The sequence below is a fragment of the Bos taurus genome, chromosome 2 (assembly GCF_002263795.3).
Source record: "Bos taurus isolate L1 Dominette 01449 registration number 42190680 breed Hereford chromosome 2, ARS-UCD2.0, whole genome shotgun sequence".
NCBI classification, from domain to species: Eukaryota; Metazoa; Chordata; class Mammalia; order Artiodactyla; family Bovidae; genus Bos; species Bos taurus.
This window is the reverse complement of record NC_037329.1, coordinates 117,522,085-117,536,872: the sequence shown is the minus strand read 5'-3', so window position 1 is coordinate 117,536,872 and position 14,788 is coordinate 117,522,085. Positions and strand designations below refer to the sequence as shown.

At 45.5% G+C, this 14,788-nt stretch overlaps 1 protein-coding gene across 1 annotated transcript in view; it reads left to right on the top strand.

Annotated features, from left to right (window-relative positions):
- Positions 1 to 14,788, top strand: part of DNER (delta/notch like EGF repeat containing) — a 391,251-nt gene that overhangs the window by 234,200 nt on the left and 142,263 nt on the right. The window contains exon 6 of the mRNA XM_003585774.3: positions 21 to 174. Coding sequence (XP_003585822.1) covers positions 21 to 174 — 154 coding nt within the window. The remainder of the gene's footprint in view (positions 1 to 20; positions 175 to 14,788) is intronic.

Here is a 14,788-nt window from a genome sequence, read left to right as displayed (position 1 = left end):
ACTGTATGTTTGTGTTTTAGGCAACATTTTCCTGTAACTGTGATGATCAATACACGGGTACTTTCTGTGAAGAATTTGATGCCTGCCAGAAGAAACCCTGCCAGAACAATGCCAGCTGTGTTGATGCAAAGGAAAAGCAAGATGGTGGCAACTTCACCTGTGTCTGCCTTGCTGGTAAGGTTTCCATAGTTCAGAGTGACTGTGTGTCTCTCTGTAGAACAGACACTTATTAATTAACAATGGTCAGGCAATACATTGTCCAGCTGTTGGACAGGTGCCTCCCAGGTCTCATTTAGTTCCATCAGTCCAGCTTTATGTCATTGGGAATGGAGGAAGGAAGTTGCCTTGGGGATAAACATCGTGTCCCTTGGCTGTTTTTCTGACATTAGGATGCTTCTCTCTTAGCATCTACCATTTCTATTTTGGGACAATGATATTCCTGGTCGAATAGAGGCCTGGATATTTCAAAGACAATTCTTCAAATATGTTCTGAGTGTGGGCTGGCGCTGTGCTGGCTGATTTTGCTAAGTTCCTTAAGAAGAATTTAGGCTAAACTATGCAGGTGGGTAGGTAATGCCACCCAGTCCTCTCATTTGTTTAGTTTCCTGTTGTCCATGTATGTTTTAGTCCAAGTTCCTGGAACACCATCCTGCAGAATTGGGCAAGTCTTTAATACTCCCTGGTTAGTATGGGGGAGTCATCGACTCTGCATGAGACTTTCGCATCTCAGAACACAAAGTGTGACTCTTAAGAAAGTGCACTGGACGGTGTGTCCACAGACTTCTGTTCTCTTGCAGTCATCTTATTGACTTACCGCTCAGCCAAATCGGTTATAAACCCTGAAGGAGCAGGAAATGGCATTTTACCGGTGAACATTTTGATATAACTGTTTCTATGCAGCTTAAAAGCAAACACCACATTATTCTTTTTTTAGCATCAGTAATGTGTAAAACTGACATCATCTTACCCTTTCCACCTCATCCTCTTGCCAATCTCTGCCACTGGGCAGGGATTCAGGGTGATGTAAGGGCTGGGGAAGGCAATGGCACCCCACTCCAGTGCTCTTGCCTGGAAAATCCCATGGATGGAGGAGCCTGGAAGGCTGCAGTGCACGGGGTCGCTAAGAGTCGGACACAACTGAGCGACTTCACTTTCACTTTTCACTTTCATGCATTGAAGAAGGAAATGGCAACCCACTCCAGTGTTCTTGCCTTGAGAATTCCAGGGACGGGGGAGCCTGGTGGGCTGCCGTCTGTGGGGTCACACAGAGTCAGACACGACTGAAGCGACTTAGCAGCAGCAGCAGCAGCAAGGGCTGGGGATGGAGAGACGGGTGGAGTGAAGTGGGAGTTAGGGTGATTAACTGCTCAGTGTAAGGTCTGTCAATGCAGAAATTCATAAACAAAGAAGTAAAAGTTCTTCACTCATCTATCCCAGCTTACACTTTATAAGGTCGTAAGTGTAGGTTAATAGTTTGGTTTGTTTTCCAGACCAGTGTTTGTGTGTGTGTGTATCTATGTATGAGTATGGGTATTTCCCTTGCAGATCAAATGATTATCTTTCTGTATGTTAAAAAAGCGGTTATAATATACATCCTGCTCTACAGCTGACTTTTTTCAGTGTTTACCAGTCGTTCATAAGTATACTTCCATGTCAGTATAGAGAGCTACCTTATTCATTTGAATAATTCCGTCACATGTTTCCTAACACTGTATGTCCAGGCCAAACTGCTGCCTATTTGCTGTCTCTGCGCGTATGTTCCAGGCCACCGTAAGCTCAGTCATTCCAAAGCTGAGCTCATCGTATCCCCAGCTCCACACAGCTCAGCTTCCGGTGTTCCATCTGTTTCTACGAGCCAGACCTCTACAAGTCACCCTGGGTGCCCCCCCCTACCTCCTGCTCTTCCTGCCTCCGAGTGTTCTCCATCTTTCCCCCTAAAGACTTCTCAAATCAACCCCCTCTCTGCAGCCCCATCGCCACTGCTCCATTGTCACTGCCTTTGCCCCTTGTCTGTGTGACTGAGATAACCTCTCACATTATCTCTGTCTGCGCTTGTCCATGGAGCCAAAGCAACCACGCAGAAGTGAGCCCTGGTTCTCATTATGTCAGTTCCCTGACCCAGACTCCGTTCTCCTGGGTGATTATTTTCCACTGCATATCTGATCTGATGTTGTTGCTTTTGACTTAATCCCCTTCTTCCCGGGGCTCTTGGGATGAAGGCCAGAATCCTCCGCCTCATTCTTCTCTGTGATCTGTTGCTCACCCACCTTGCCAGCCCCATCTCGCCCCGCTGCTCCCCTTTCTCAGGGACCAGCCACCTTGGCTTTCATCTCCCTGGGTACTCGAGCTGCTGCAGGACCTCGTCCGCTTCTTTGTGCCTGGACAGCTCTCCCTGCTGCCTCCCTTTTGCCAGGTTTCTATTTTGGATCTCATTAAATACCCCCTTTCCTTAGGAAGTCTCACATGAATGCTTCAATCTAGGTCTCCTTCCCTTTTCCTCTTTTGTAGCTGGGTGTTCCTTTCCTTCACAGCCCTCCCCTGTTTGCAGTGGATGAGTGCACGTGTGATTCTTTGATTTCTGCCTGTCTCCCCACCTGAATCAATCCCATGAGCGCACAACCTGAATTATTTCTGTTCTACATCGTGTCCCACTGTGTCTGACGAGTCCTGAACGCTCAGACAATGTGTTGATGGGGTGAATTAATGAAAGGGTATGAACGTGGCCTGATGTTTTAAACCATTCCTCTATTGATGAGTCTTTAAGAGAGTTTGAATTTCTCTGTTATAAGTGATGCTAGGATGAATCAAAATCCTTCTGTACATAGTCTCAATCAGAACTGATAGGTGGAGCTTGTCACTGTTTGAACAAATGATTTCTGTTTGATTTTTTTTTTTTTTTTAATCCAAGTCTGTTCTCAGAGGAGACTTTTTATTTTCAAAGAACGCAGGTGCACAGAATTGGTATGACCATAATGCTGGGTTTGTGATACTCTCCTTATCCATAGCATACTTTTATCTATTTACTTAGCTATTTCAATATACAGTAATCAGTGTTGGAACCACCACTATAACCAGAAGTTAGACCTGATAACTAACTATATAGTCTCCTCACCAGCCCGTCTCTCAGTCTCTATTCCCCATCCAGTTAACCCTGAATCTTGAGTTGATCCTTCCTTTGTCTTCCTTTTTATATGATCTTAATATTTACATGGCTTCTGAGGTGGCACGGTGGTAAAAAATCCGCCTGCCAATGCAGGAGATATAGGAGACATGGGTTTGATCCCTGGACTGGAAAGATCCCCTGAAATAGGAAATGGCAACCCATTCCAGTGTTCTTGCCTGGAAAATCCCATGGACAGAGGAGCCTGGAGGGCTATGGTCCATGGGCTCACAAAGAGTTGGATACGACTGAGTATGCATGCTTGCATAAACATTTACATGTTTTACCAGTAAGCACATTCTCGTGTATTTTCTCTGGAATATGTGCCAGGGGTTGTTTGAGGTTGAACCTAGGAGTGGAATTACTGGAAAATACGCTTGATTAATTGTAGGAGATCATGCCAGACTGTTTTCCAAAGTGGTGACACCCATATATACTCTCGTGAAATGCATAAGTGCTCTTATGGATTCAGGTCCTCTACAGTACTGTGTAGGGTCAGAAGTTTTAATTTGTGCACAATGAATGGGTGTAGAAAAGGTGTTTCATTGTGGTTTCTGCACTTTGTGGTTTACTAACGATGCTGAGGTCCTCTTCCTGTGTTTATTACTTGTTTTCCTATATCTCACTCAAATTTGTGTGTGTGTGTGTGTTTACTCTTCTTGTTGGCTTGCAAAAGTTGTTTCTTTTTTGTTCTCATCGTTCGTCAGTTGTATGGATTGCACATGTTTTCTCCAAGTTTGCAGTCTGTCTTTTCCCTCTGAGGGATTTTTAAAAATCATTGTTGTTGTTGTTCAGTTACTAAGTCATGTCCGATTCTTTGCTACCCCATGGACTGCAGCACGCCAGGCTCCCCTGTCCTTTGCTGTCTCCAGGAGTTTGCTCAAATTCATGTCCATTGACTTGGTGATGCTATCTAACCGTCTCATTCTGTACCTCCCTCCTCCTTTTCAGCCTTTCCCAGCATTGGGATCTTTTCCAGTGAGTTGGCTCTTCCCATCAGATGGCCACAGTATTGGAGCTTCAGCTTTAGCATAGGTCCTTCCAATGAATATTCAGGGCTCAATTCCATTAGGACTGACTGGTTTGATCTCCTTGCTGTCCAAGGGACTGTCAAGAGTCTTCTCCAGCACTACAATGCTAAAGCATCATTTCTTTGGCGCTCAGTCTTCTGCAGTGATTTTGGAGCCCAAGAAAATAAAATCTGTCACTGTTTCCACTTTCTCCCCTTCTATTTGCCATGACGTGATGGGACCAGATGCCATAAACTTCATTTTTTGAATGTTGAGTTTTAAGCCAGCTTTTTCATTCTCCTCTTATACCCTCAACAAGAGGTTCTTTAGTTCTTAACTTTTTGCCATTAGAGTGGTATCATTTGCATATCTGAGATTGTTGACATTCCTCCTGGCAATCTTGATTCCAGCTTGTGCTTCATCTAGTCTGTATATAAGTTAAATAAGCAGGGTTACAATATACAGCCTTGATGTACTCCTTTCCCAATTTTGAACCAGTCCATTGGTCCATGTCTGGTTCTAACTAACTGTTGCTTCTTGACCTGCATACAGGTTTCTCAGGAGGCAGGTAAGGTGGTCTGGGAGTCCCATCTCGTGAAGAAATTTCCACAGTTTGTTGTGATCCACACAGTCAAAGGCTTTAGCATAGTCCATGAAGCAGAAGTAGATATTTTTCTGGAATTCTCTTGCTTTTTCTATGATCCAGCAGATGTTGTCAATTTGATCTCTGGTTCCTCTGCCTTTTCTAAACTCAGCTTGCATGTACTGCTGAAGCCTAGCTTGAAGGATTTTGAGCATGACCTTGCTAAGCATGTGAGATGAGTGCAGTTGTACGGTAGTTTGAACATCCTTTGGCACTGCTGTTATTTGGGATTGGAATGAAAACTGACCTTTTCCAGTCCGGTGGCCACTGCTGAGTTTTCCGAATTTGCTGGCATATTGAGTGCATCACTACCGCCTTGTCATGGTGAGGGGCTTGCAGAACTCAGTGTGTAGCCTGTGCAGGGCTACCCAAGTCGGACGGGTCATAGTGAAGAGTTCTGACAAAACGTGGTCCACTGGAGGAGGGGATGGCAAACCACTCTAGTTTTTAAATTGAATTATAGTTTATTGACGATGTTGTATTAGTTTCCGGTGTATGGTATAGTGATTCAGTCATATATATATATTCTTTTTATAAGTATATATATATATTCTTTTTCAGATTATTTTCTCTTATAGATTATTGTAAAATATTGAGCATAGTTCCCTGTGCTATACAGTAGGTCCTTGCAATTGTCTAGTTTTTATAAAGGAGTGTCTATATGTTAGAATCATAGTTTAAGCTACTTTAAATAATCTCCACTGGTGTTTACCTGGTGCTGATTTCTGAGGTTCTTGAATGGCATAGAATCTCTGCCATCTTCTACTTTATCCAGAGGTGGCTTCACATTGGCTTGGTCTCTCAGCCATCCTGCTTCTATCAGGGCCTCCCTGACTCCCAGCAGCTCCTTCACTGGCCTTTCCCAGAGCTGGGTTCCCGTGGGATTCCTTCCCTCAGAGCCTCCATTCTTCCTCCTGCTCTAGAACATCCCAAGCAGAGGTAGAAGGGATCTAGGAACTCTGGTACTTAACTCTGTCTTTGCTCAGCTGCTACCTGACTTGTTCCTGCAGTTCTCTTAGGCACGTTCCTACTCGATCAGTTCTCATGTCCTATGGGAACAACTGCTCTTCCGCCTTTTAGCATCTCCCTCTCCATGTGCTTTTTAAAAAATTTAATTTAATTTGGCCGGACCTTGGAGCATGTGGGATCTTAGTTCCCTGACCAGGGATCGAACCTGTGCCCCCTTTGGGAAGCATGGGGTCTTAACCACTGGTCCACCAGAAAACTCACTCTCCACTTCTTTCCACTATAGTACACACACACATGCAGACACACACAGATGTATGCACACACGAATAGCTAGTGTTTATTCAGTGTTACAGAGGAGCCTGACATGCTATAGTCCATGGGGTCACAAAGAGTCATACGTGACTTAGCAACTGAACAACAGCAGCAGCAACACTCAGTGTTAACCATATGCCGGGCTGTGCTAAGTGCTTTCCAGTGCTGCTCTTAGAACAATCTCTGGGTTAAATACTCAATTATACTGATTTCATAGGTGAGAAATCTAGGACATGGAGAATGTGGTAACTTGGTCAAGAATATTAGGGTGACATGGAACTGTACTGCAGGAACACACCAATTCTCAAATCTCCTGACGTCCAAGGAAAGCCTCATTTCCACCTTGTCATAGTCTGATGAAGGCATTTGGTCTCCAGGTGACAACTCAGGGATCTGGAGGGTCTGTGTGATGTTCCGAGAGCGGTGCCTGGACGAGTCTTAGATCACTTCTGCTACCTGCCATTTGCCAGAATCTGGTCACTTGGTCCCTAGAGGCTCTGCCTGGAAGGGAGTCAGTGTGGTGAGCGTACCCGTGGTCTCTGCTGTGCTGGGTACACGTGCCAGTAACTCTTGCACTGGGATTTGAACCCAGGTCCTCTGTGTCCCAAGCCCACGTTCTTGATCACGTTACCACACTCTTTTCCTGTGTGTGCAGCCACACGGTGAGCTGAGAATTTTCCTGGTACAAACATGTGATTCAAGACCACGTCATGCTTCCAACTTTCTCCTATCAAGTAGGGCTCTTCTGAAGAACAGAAACATTAGGCCATTTTGTCCCCAGAGGTGGGGCTGGATGCTTGAAATGAGGCATTTTCTACTCAGTTTAGTTCCGAATGTCCTTGAAAAACTCATGCTTCCACAGGAGAGTTCTATTTCCTTTGTGAAAAAAACTATTTACAGGTTAATTAACATCAATTAATTGACCTCTGAAGCTCCAGCTCTGTGCCTAAGAACCTTCCAACAGTAGGAAGTCTTTTTCCTTTTGAAAATTTATCCCGCTGTGCTTTCATTTTCGCAAGTCTGATCATGAGGCATGGTTTTGTTTGATGAATGAATTAATTCAAGCCAGGTTCTTGTCAGCAGAGAACAGGAGTTTCAGAAAGTCTCTTCACAGAGACGTTGTCTTGATGCCATACTCGTTTCTCTTGGGAGCGTTTCTCGGTAAGTAAAAATATTATTTTTAGCAAAGAAGCTTTTGCTGCAGTTTTGATAATATTTTGCTATTTTGCTTTAATTTTTACATCAAGCCAGTACAGAGGATTTTAGCATCATCGGTAATCCAGAGATGTTCGAATATGGTGGATTGGATGTTGAGTCAATTAAGTAATAAACTCTGCTGTAGTTTTCATTTTGGCTTTTGTGCCCATTTCTTGGAAACAGGAGTTAATTTTATTAAATAGTGAAACACTGATAAATATGTTATACATAGGTGTACAATATAAGATGAATTATAGATTATGGTCAATAAAATTTCTATTTGGCGGGGAAATTTTTATCAAGGGTGATTGATGATATTTTTCTGGAAACATTTTGGCAATATTTTCAAAAGGAAGGGGATTGTCAGTAGTACCAAATACTGCAGGAGGAGCTAAGGGAAGGTTATTGACTGTGGTAACAGGTTTGTCCAAGCCATCGGTGGCCTCCTGTTTACACTGAGGTGATAAGGGCACCTCGGAAGCTTTGAGGGCTCCCTGAAAGACAACATCCAGGGACAGAGGCAAGGAAGTGTACCTGGAAGATACCAAACACGCCGAAGGGCAACCCATATGTGGAGATAGTCACAGCCACTCAGTTTTTATGTGGCCTAGAAGCTTCCTTGGTGGCTCAGATGGTAAAGAATCCGCCTGCCAATGTAGGAGACACAGGTTCCATTCTTGGTCAGGGAAGATCCCACACGCAGCAGAGCCTCTAAGCCCAGGCACCACAACTATTGAGCCTGTGCTCAGTCCGCATGCCCAGGAGCCTGTGCCCACAACAGGTGAAGCCAGCTCAGTGAGAAGCGTGTGCCTCACAACTGGAGAGTGGCCCCTGCTCGCCTCAACTAGAGAAGAGCCCGTGAAACCATGGAGACCCAGCACAGCCAAATATAAGTAAATAAAATTATTTTAAAAAATATGAGAACACAAACTCCAATTCTGTTGACATGTCTGACACATAGTAGGTGCTTAATAAAGACTTGTTGAATCAACGAATGAATAGAATGAGATGGAATTCCACCCAGGGCACCTACATATGTATTGAGGGCTCGGTCCCCTTACTTCTCCTCTCTTTACACATATTATATTTTTTCCTTCCACATCAGACTGTGGCTGGCCTGGGGGTGGTGCTGATCTATGATATGACTCATTTCTCCATCTCGGGTTGGTGCGATGCCCTGTGCTTTGCTCGTAGTAGACACAGAATTTAACTTCTTTAATCAGAATGTATTTTATAAAAGCCTCCTAATTCTGAGAAGGTGATTTTTTCCTCTGAAGAGCTATTCCTTTTTTTCTGAAAAGAATGGCTGTGATGCATCACTACCACGATATTGGAAGTGTTGTACAAAGTCCGTCTCAACATCAGTGCGCTTCATTGTTTTGCCTAATTGATGATTTCAGCCTATTTTAAAAACTCATCATTTCTGGGGCGAGGGGAACTTGGCGTGTGTTGCCATCCCAGCTTCACTCTTTTAAACACCGAGGTGCCTTTGAGTGGGGGTTTGGAGTGGGTCACCTCCTCTTGGAGAAAAATCCTGAGTGGAATTTGCTGCGTCCCTACACCTACTCTTGCTCAGCTTGAGCACTGAGTTCTTGAGCAGATGAGCGCAGGTTGTAAGAGGTGGGTTAGTCCAGTTTCAGGATGGAAGAGGCCTTGCAAGGAGCCTCGGAACCCACCTTGCTCATCTTTCTCTCTCCCTCTGGGATCTTATGCTTCCACACTTTTCTGGCTTTCTCACCCTGCCACCCCCCTCCCCCATTCCAGCCCTGATTTCTAGTCTGTAAGGACTGGAGGTCTTAGCTCAAAACCAGTCCCTCAAACAAGTAAGGATTCCATAAGTCCTTGGGGCGGCTCTGTGTGCTCACCTCCTCCCTACTTTCCCCTCCTCTCCCTCCTTCCCTCTGTCATCCTCTCCATCACTGCTCTATGTCCAATTCATAATTTTCTGTTGGACTTTAAAGAAAGCTGAGTGCTGAAGATTTGATGCTTGTGAACTGTGGTGCTGGAGAAGACTCTTGAGAGTCCCTTGGACTGTGGGGAGATCCAACCAGTCCATCTTAAAGGAGATCAGTCCTGGGTGTTCATTGGAAGGACTGATGCTGAAGCTGAAACTCTAATACTTTGGCCACCTGGTGCAAAGAACTGACTCCTTGGAAAAAACCCTGATGCTGGGAAAGATTGAAGGCAGGAGAAGGGGATGACATAGATGAGATGGTTGGATGGCATCACCTACTTGATGGACATGAGTTTGAGCAAGATCCAGGAGTTGGTGATGGACAGGGAAGCCTAGCATTGCTGCAGTCCATGGGGTTGCAAAGAGTCAGACACGACTGAGTGACTGAACTGACACATCATGAATCTACTTCTCCAAGGTTATGTAGCGTCCTGCTCACTGATGTCCGAGGCTCTTTCTTAGCCCTCCTCTCTCTAGCAGCCTTCCTCTCCTGTCTTACAGAGGACTGACTTGGGTGTATTCTCCGGGGACCTCTCCAGCCTCCTCCCCACCTTCCTTTCCCCATTCTGTCTCTAGAGCTCGGTCCTTACCACCCGCTTCAGCTGCCTTCTCCTTCTTGGGACAGCAGCCACTCATTCCAAGCTGTCACCTCTAAGTGGATGGCTTCCAGACGCATCCTTGCAGCCTGGCCAGTCACCCAGTCCCAGCACCTGCACTGGGCTCAGAGGGGTGCTCTGCTAACCCTCAGCCCCCTCCTCAGACTCAACTTCAGACCCTCCTCCGTCAGCCTCCCACACAGGCCTTCAAGCCTTGCTCTCCGACCATGGCTCCAGGTTCCATCATCGGTGCCATCACTTCCCTCATGTCTCAGGCTGCAAGCTCAGTTCTGACTCTTGCTCCCCAGCCCCTGCCACTTTGTTTATTTCTGGACAGTCTCCCCATTTATGACGGTTCCCCATCTGCCGTGCACACTGCTTCCTCTTCCAGTGCCCTGATTCAAACCTCGTCATCTGCTGCCTGAATGACTGTGATAAGCCTGTCACCCTCGCCACGCTGCCTTGCTTACCACTGCAGGGCAACCTTCCAGAAGCCCAGGACCGGAGCCCAGCCGAGGGAGAGCAAAGCCTGCTCTCGCTACTCATCCTCTGTCTGACCTTGGGGGAAATTAATCTCACTGGGTCTCAACTTTCGCTCTGTGAATCAAGCTCGGTGACAGAACCCACAGCTCACAGGTCAGTGGATAAGTGATGCACGCGGTGTGCTTAGAAGGGTACCCGGGGTGCTTGGCGAGTGTCATTGGATCTTACTGTTGTTACTGTTGTCGAGCCCATAGTCGGATGCCTTGCACAGAGTGCTTCTGTTCTTTCCTCTGGCCAGAGATTTGGCCTCAGCTCCTTTTGTGGCCTCCCTCTCTGGGGAGCCAGCTTGGATCACGGGGGACCCTCAGGACATCCTTTGGTCCTCTGCTAAGACCCAGAAGAGCCAGACTTGAATGGGTCACTCCCTGCCACTGTCTCTGCCTCAGGACTGGCCTGGCTCTCATGGTCTTTCCAAACAAATCTCATGAAAAGGAGAGAAAAGACCTGGGAGGAATAAATGAGCGTGGGATTTGGAGTCTGCGGTCCTGGGTTTAACTCCAGGCTGAGTCACTCACCGATTCTACCTTACTCCTCTGAGCCCAAGTTGTCTTGTCTGCAAAAAGAATAACCATACTGACCTTGTAAGGATTAAAGAGAACATATCTGCACACACATGTGCAAACGTATATATATATACACATGCATACACACCCATATACTTATACACACCTAAGCACATGTCTGCATCCACATGCATACATCGGGCACAGAATAGGTGATCCATAAAGGGCAGTGGTATTAAAAAGCAGAGACATTACTTTGCCAACAAAGGTCCATCTAGTCAAGACAATGGTTTTTCCAGTAGTCATGTATGGATGTGAGAGTTGGACTATAAAAAAGCTGAGTGCTGAAGAATCGATGCTTTTGAACTGTGGTGGTGTTGGAGAAGACTCTTAAGAGTCCCTTGGACTGCAAGGAGATCCAACTAGTCCATCCTAAAGGAGATCAGTCCTGAATGTTCATTGGAAGGTCTGATGTTGAAGATGGGGCTCCAATATTTTGGCCACCTGATGCGAAGAACTGACTCATTTGAAAAGACCCTGGTGCTGGGAAAGATTGAAGGCAGGAGGAGAAGGGGATGACAGAGGATGAGATGGTTGGATGGCATCACCGACTCAAAGGACATGAGTTTGAGTAAACTCCAGGAGTTGGTGATGGACAGGGAAGCCTGGTGTGCTGTGGTCCATGGGGTCACAAAGAGTCGGACATGACTGAGTGACTGAACTGAATTAAACTGAAACAAGAGTAAGAGGAAGTGCATGAGAAGGATGGGAGTTTGTGTTCTCCTCTTTGTCTCCTTGAGGCTGTACCCATCCCTCCTTGCCCCTTTTTGCTTGTCTATTTGGAGTTGCCTCATTCTGTCCAGACCAGAGCCCCTGTTCCCAAGGAGAAGGGTGGGAAGTCTTAAGATTTCCTCCCAAATATAGCAAATGAGAACAAGAAGGGACCCAGCTGCAGCACTCCTTCGTCATGACTGTGCTGCATTCAGAAACCTTCAAAGGCACCTTGCTAGTGACCCCGTGCTGCTTGGCACACAGATTTGAGCTGTCACAGCCTGGCCTGGCCCCAGCCTTCCTCCCCCCGCCCGCTCCAGGAGGTCCAGCCTCATAGGGCACCACAGGGGCCTGACTTGGTACCAGGTGCTGGATTTCCTCTCACTGTGTTTCGTTGTTTCCTACGAATGTGTCTTCTCTCCTCTTCTGGAGTGTAAGCTCCCTGCAGGCAGGAACTGTTTCTAAGCATCCTTTAGATTCTTCGCTTTAGATTGTTTACTCTCTCCAAATTCTTTCTGAAAGAGGGAATGAATGCCTCCTCTATGCGTGCATGCTCAGTTGCTCCGTCTTGTCTGACTCTTTGTGAGTCCGTGGACTGTACCCTGCCAGGCTCCTCTGTCCGTGGAATTCTCCAGGCAAGAATACTGGAGTGGATTGCCATTTCCTCCTCCAGGTGGTCTTCCCGACCCAGGGATCTAACCCATGTCTCTTGTGTCTCCTGCATTGGCAACTGTACCACCTTTTGAGTTAATTACACAAGCTTAGAATTCAACGGGTACGTCACTTTAAGTCAGTCACTCACTTAACTTGTCTGCTTATTGTATCAGTTTTTTAATTAATGTTTTCTCCCTTTTGATTTCAATTTCTCAGAACATACTTAATGAAAAGATCTTTCTTGAAATCTCTCCCCCTTTGTAATCACTACATCAGGAGACAGAGGTGTCATTTCTAGTCTGGCCTATATTAATATTTTAATTAATATTTCTTATTTGGGCTCTAGGGAAATGGGATGAAAGGGATTATTTTAAAACAATGCATGGTGCTTATGCAGTCATTAATTACTTTATAATGAGTACCCATGGCATCCCTGGCTCTGTGCTTGGGGCTGGGGGCAAAAGTCACCAACACATGCTCTTCAAGAATAAGGAAGTTTCTCTGGAAACAGTGCAGTGACAGGTACGGTAATTGAGCCTAGGGGCTCTCCCACTCATGAAAAGGAAAAACATGTGTCAACATGCAGCCAGTAAAGGCTTTTTGATGTCATATAATATTTGACTTTCACTTTCTGATCTTTTTTTCTTTGTAATCTGCATCAGATATGTACCTCTTAATGAATAATATTAATATTTGATATTTAAAAATCTGCTACTAGGTTTCCAGATCAGTGGTTCTCAAACTTGAGCACCAGCCCCACTTCAGAGTCACCTGCAGGGCTTCTTAAAACTCATATTGCTGGGTGCCATCCCCTGAGTATTCTGTGGGTCTAGGGTACTGCTGGAGAATTTGCATTTGTGGTAATTAAGTCCCGAGCTGCTGCTGCTGCTGTTGGTCTGGGGACTTGGGGGACCACTGCTCTCCACTGCCTGTTAAAAACTGAGAGAACAAACAGTATTGGCATAATGCTTACCACTGTCAAAACCCTACATTATTCAGGGACTTCCCTGGTGGTCCAGTGGTCAAGACTGTGCTTCCAGTGCAAGGGGCATGGATTCCATCCCTGGTTGAGGAACTAGGATCCCACATACTGCACAGTGTGGCCAAACTAAAAATCCTGTTATTCATTCGTTCAAAAATGTTGAGCTGCCCACACTGTGCCAGGCTGGGTGCGCTGGATAGAAATGTCTCGTGCCGTTTGGGGTTGATCTCATTCACCACAACTGTCTTGGGAGCCAGGTGTGGTTGTTATCCCTATTTCACCCAGGAGGGGAATGAAGGTCAAAGCCAGCCCACTGATGTGTTCGCTCAGCCGATCACTGCGTCACCACCCTGACCTCTGACTCTCCAAACCGTTGTCCTTCCACTGTGCCTCTTGCCTCTGTGCTTATTAGATGTGGTTACTTCTTTTTTTTCTAACCTTGAGGTTAATGTTTCCAGTTCTGCTGAATGTCTGCTTTCTTTCGTGCTTTTCTATCGCAGATTCCCATTTAAATTATATTTTATTGATTGTCTTTTGCACATGGGCCTCCTAGATCTTCCTTTCTTTGCCTTTGGTTTTATGAGCATGTTTGCATTTGCTCAGATGTGTTTGTTTTACCCTGCCAGCAGATCTTACTAGTTTTTTTTCTGTTAAATAATTTCTGCCTTCCGACTTTGATATCAGAGACCTCTGAGATTGAATGTCTTGATGGCACACAGATTCCTGCTATTTATTGCTTGCTAATATTAGACACTTCATCTCTGTAGCGGCAGCTGAGGCCCTGCCTGGCAGCTCTGATCCCCCCAGGGCGAGAGCTGAGGCTGGTGGGCTCTGTCGGTGGCATCAGGCTTTCAGTACAAATCCAGTCGTTTCATCTCACTGCAGAGGCCAGGCTATTAAAAGACCAGGAATGTTAAAAATAGCTCTTGCCACAATTCCCACCTTGGAAGCTTTCAGGAGAGCTCTGCAAAGAAACAATTAGATTCTACCTCACAGAGTCAAAGCAACCGCAGAAGAGTCTTTATTTCAGTAGAGAAATCATAACAATGGTACCAAAAAACCATTGTTGCAAAGAAGGAGAATGTTTAGAAAAATAACTAGTCAGTTGCCTGTTTTTTTTTTTTTTTTTTAATTGTCTGACTCATTTAGCGAGCTTTGTTTACACTTCATGCAATTTGCCATTGAACTCTGGAAGGTTTTCCTGCATTTGAAGAGTACAGCCAGGACATAGTGATTTGGGGGTACTGCAGGGTATATTTTTTTTATGTTGCTGTCAATCAAACAACACCAGGAGGATGTGGTTATCTTCAAACCATTCTGATGTTCACAGAGAAACATAGCTATTTTTATCTTTATATACACTGATAAATTTTAATTATATTTATATAACTACAACATAGCGTGAAATTGAATACTCACAGGCTTTGTTGTTCAGTCGCCAGGTCATGTCCAACTCTTTCTGACCCCATGGACTGTAGTGCACCAGGCTTCCCT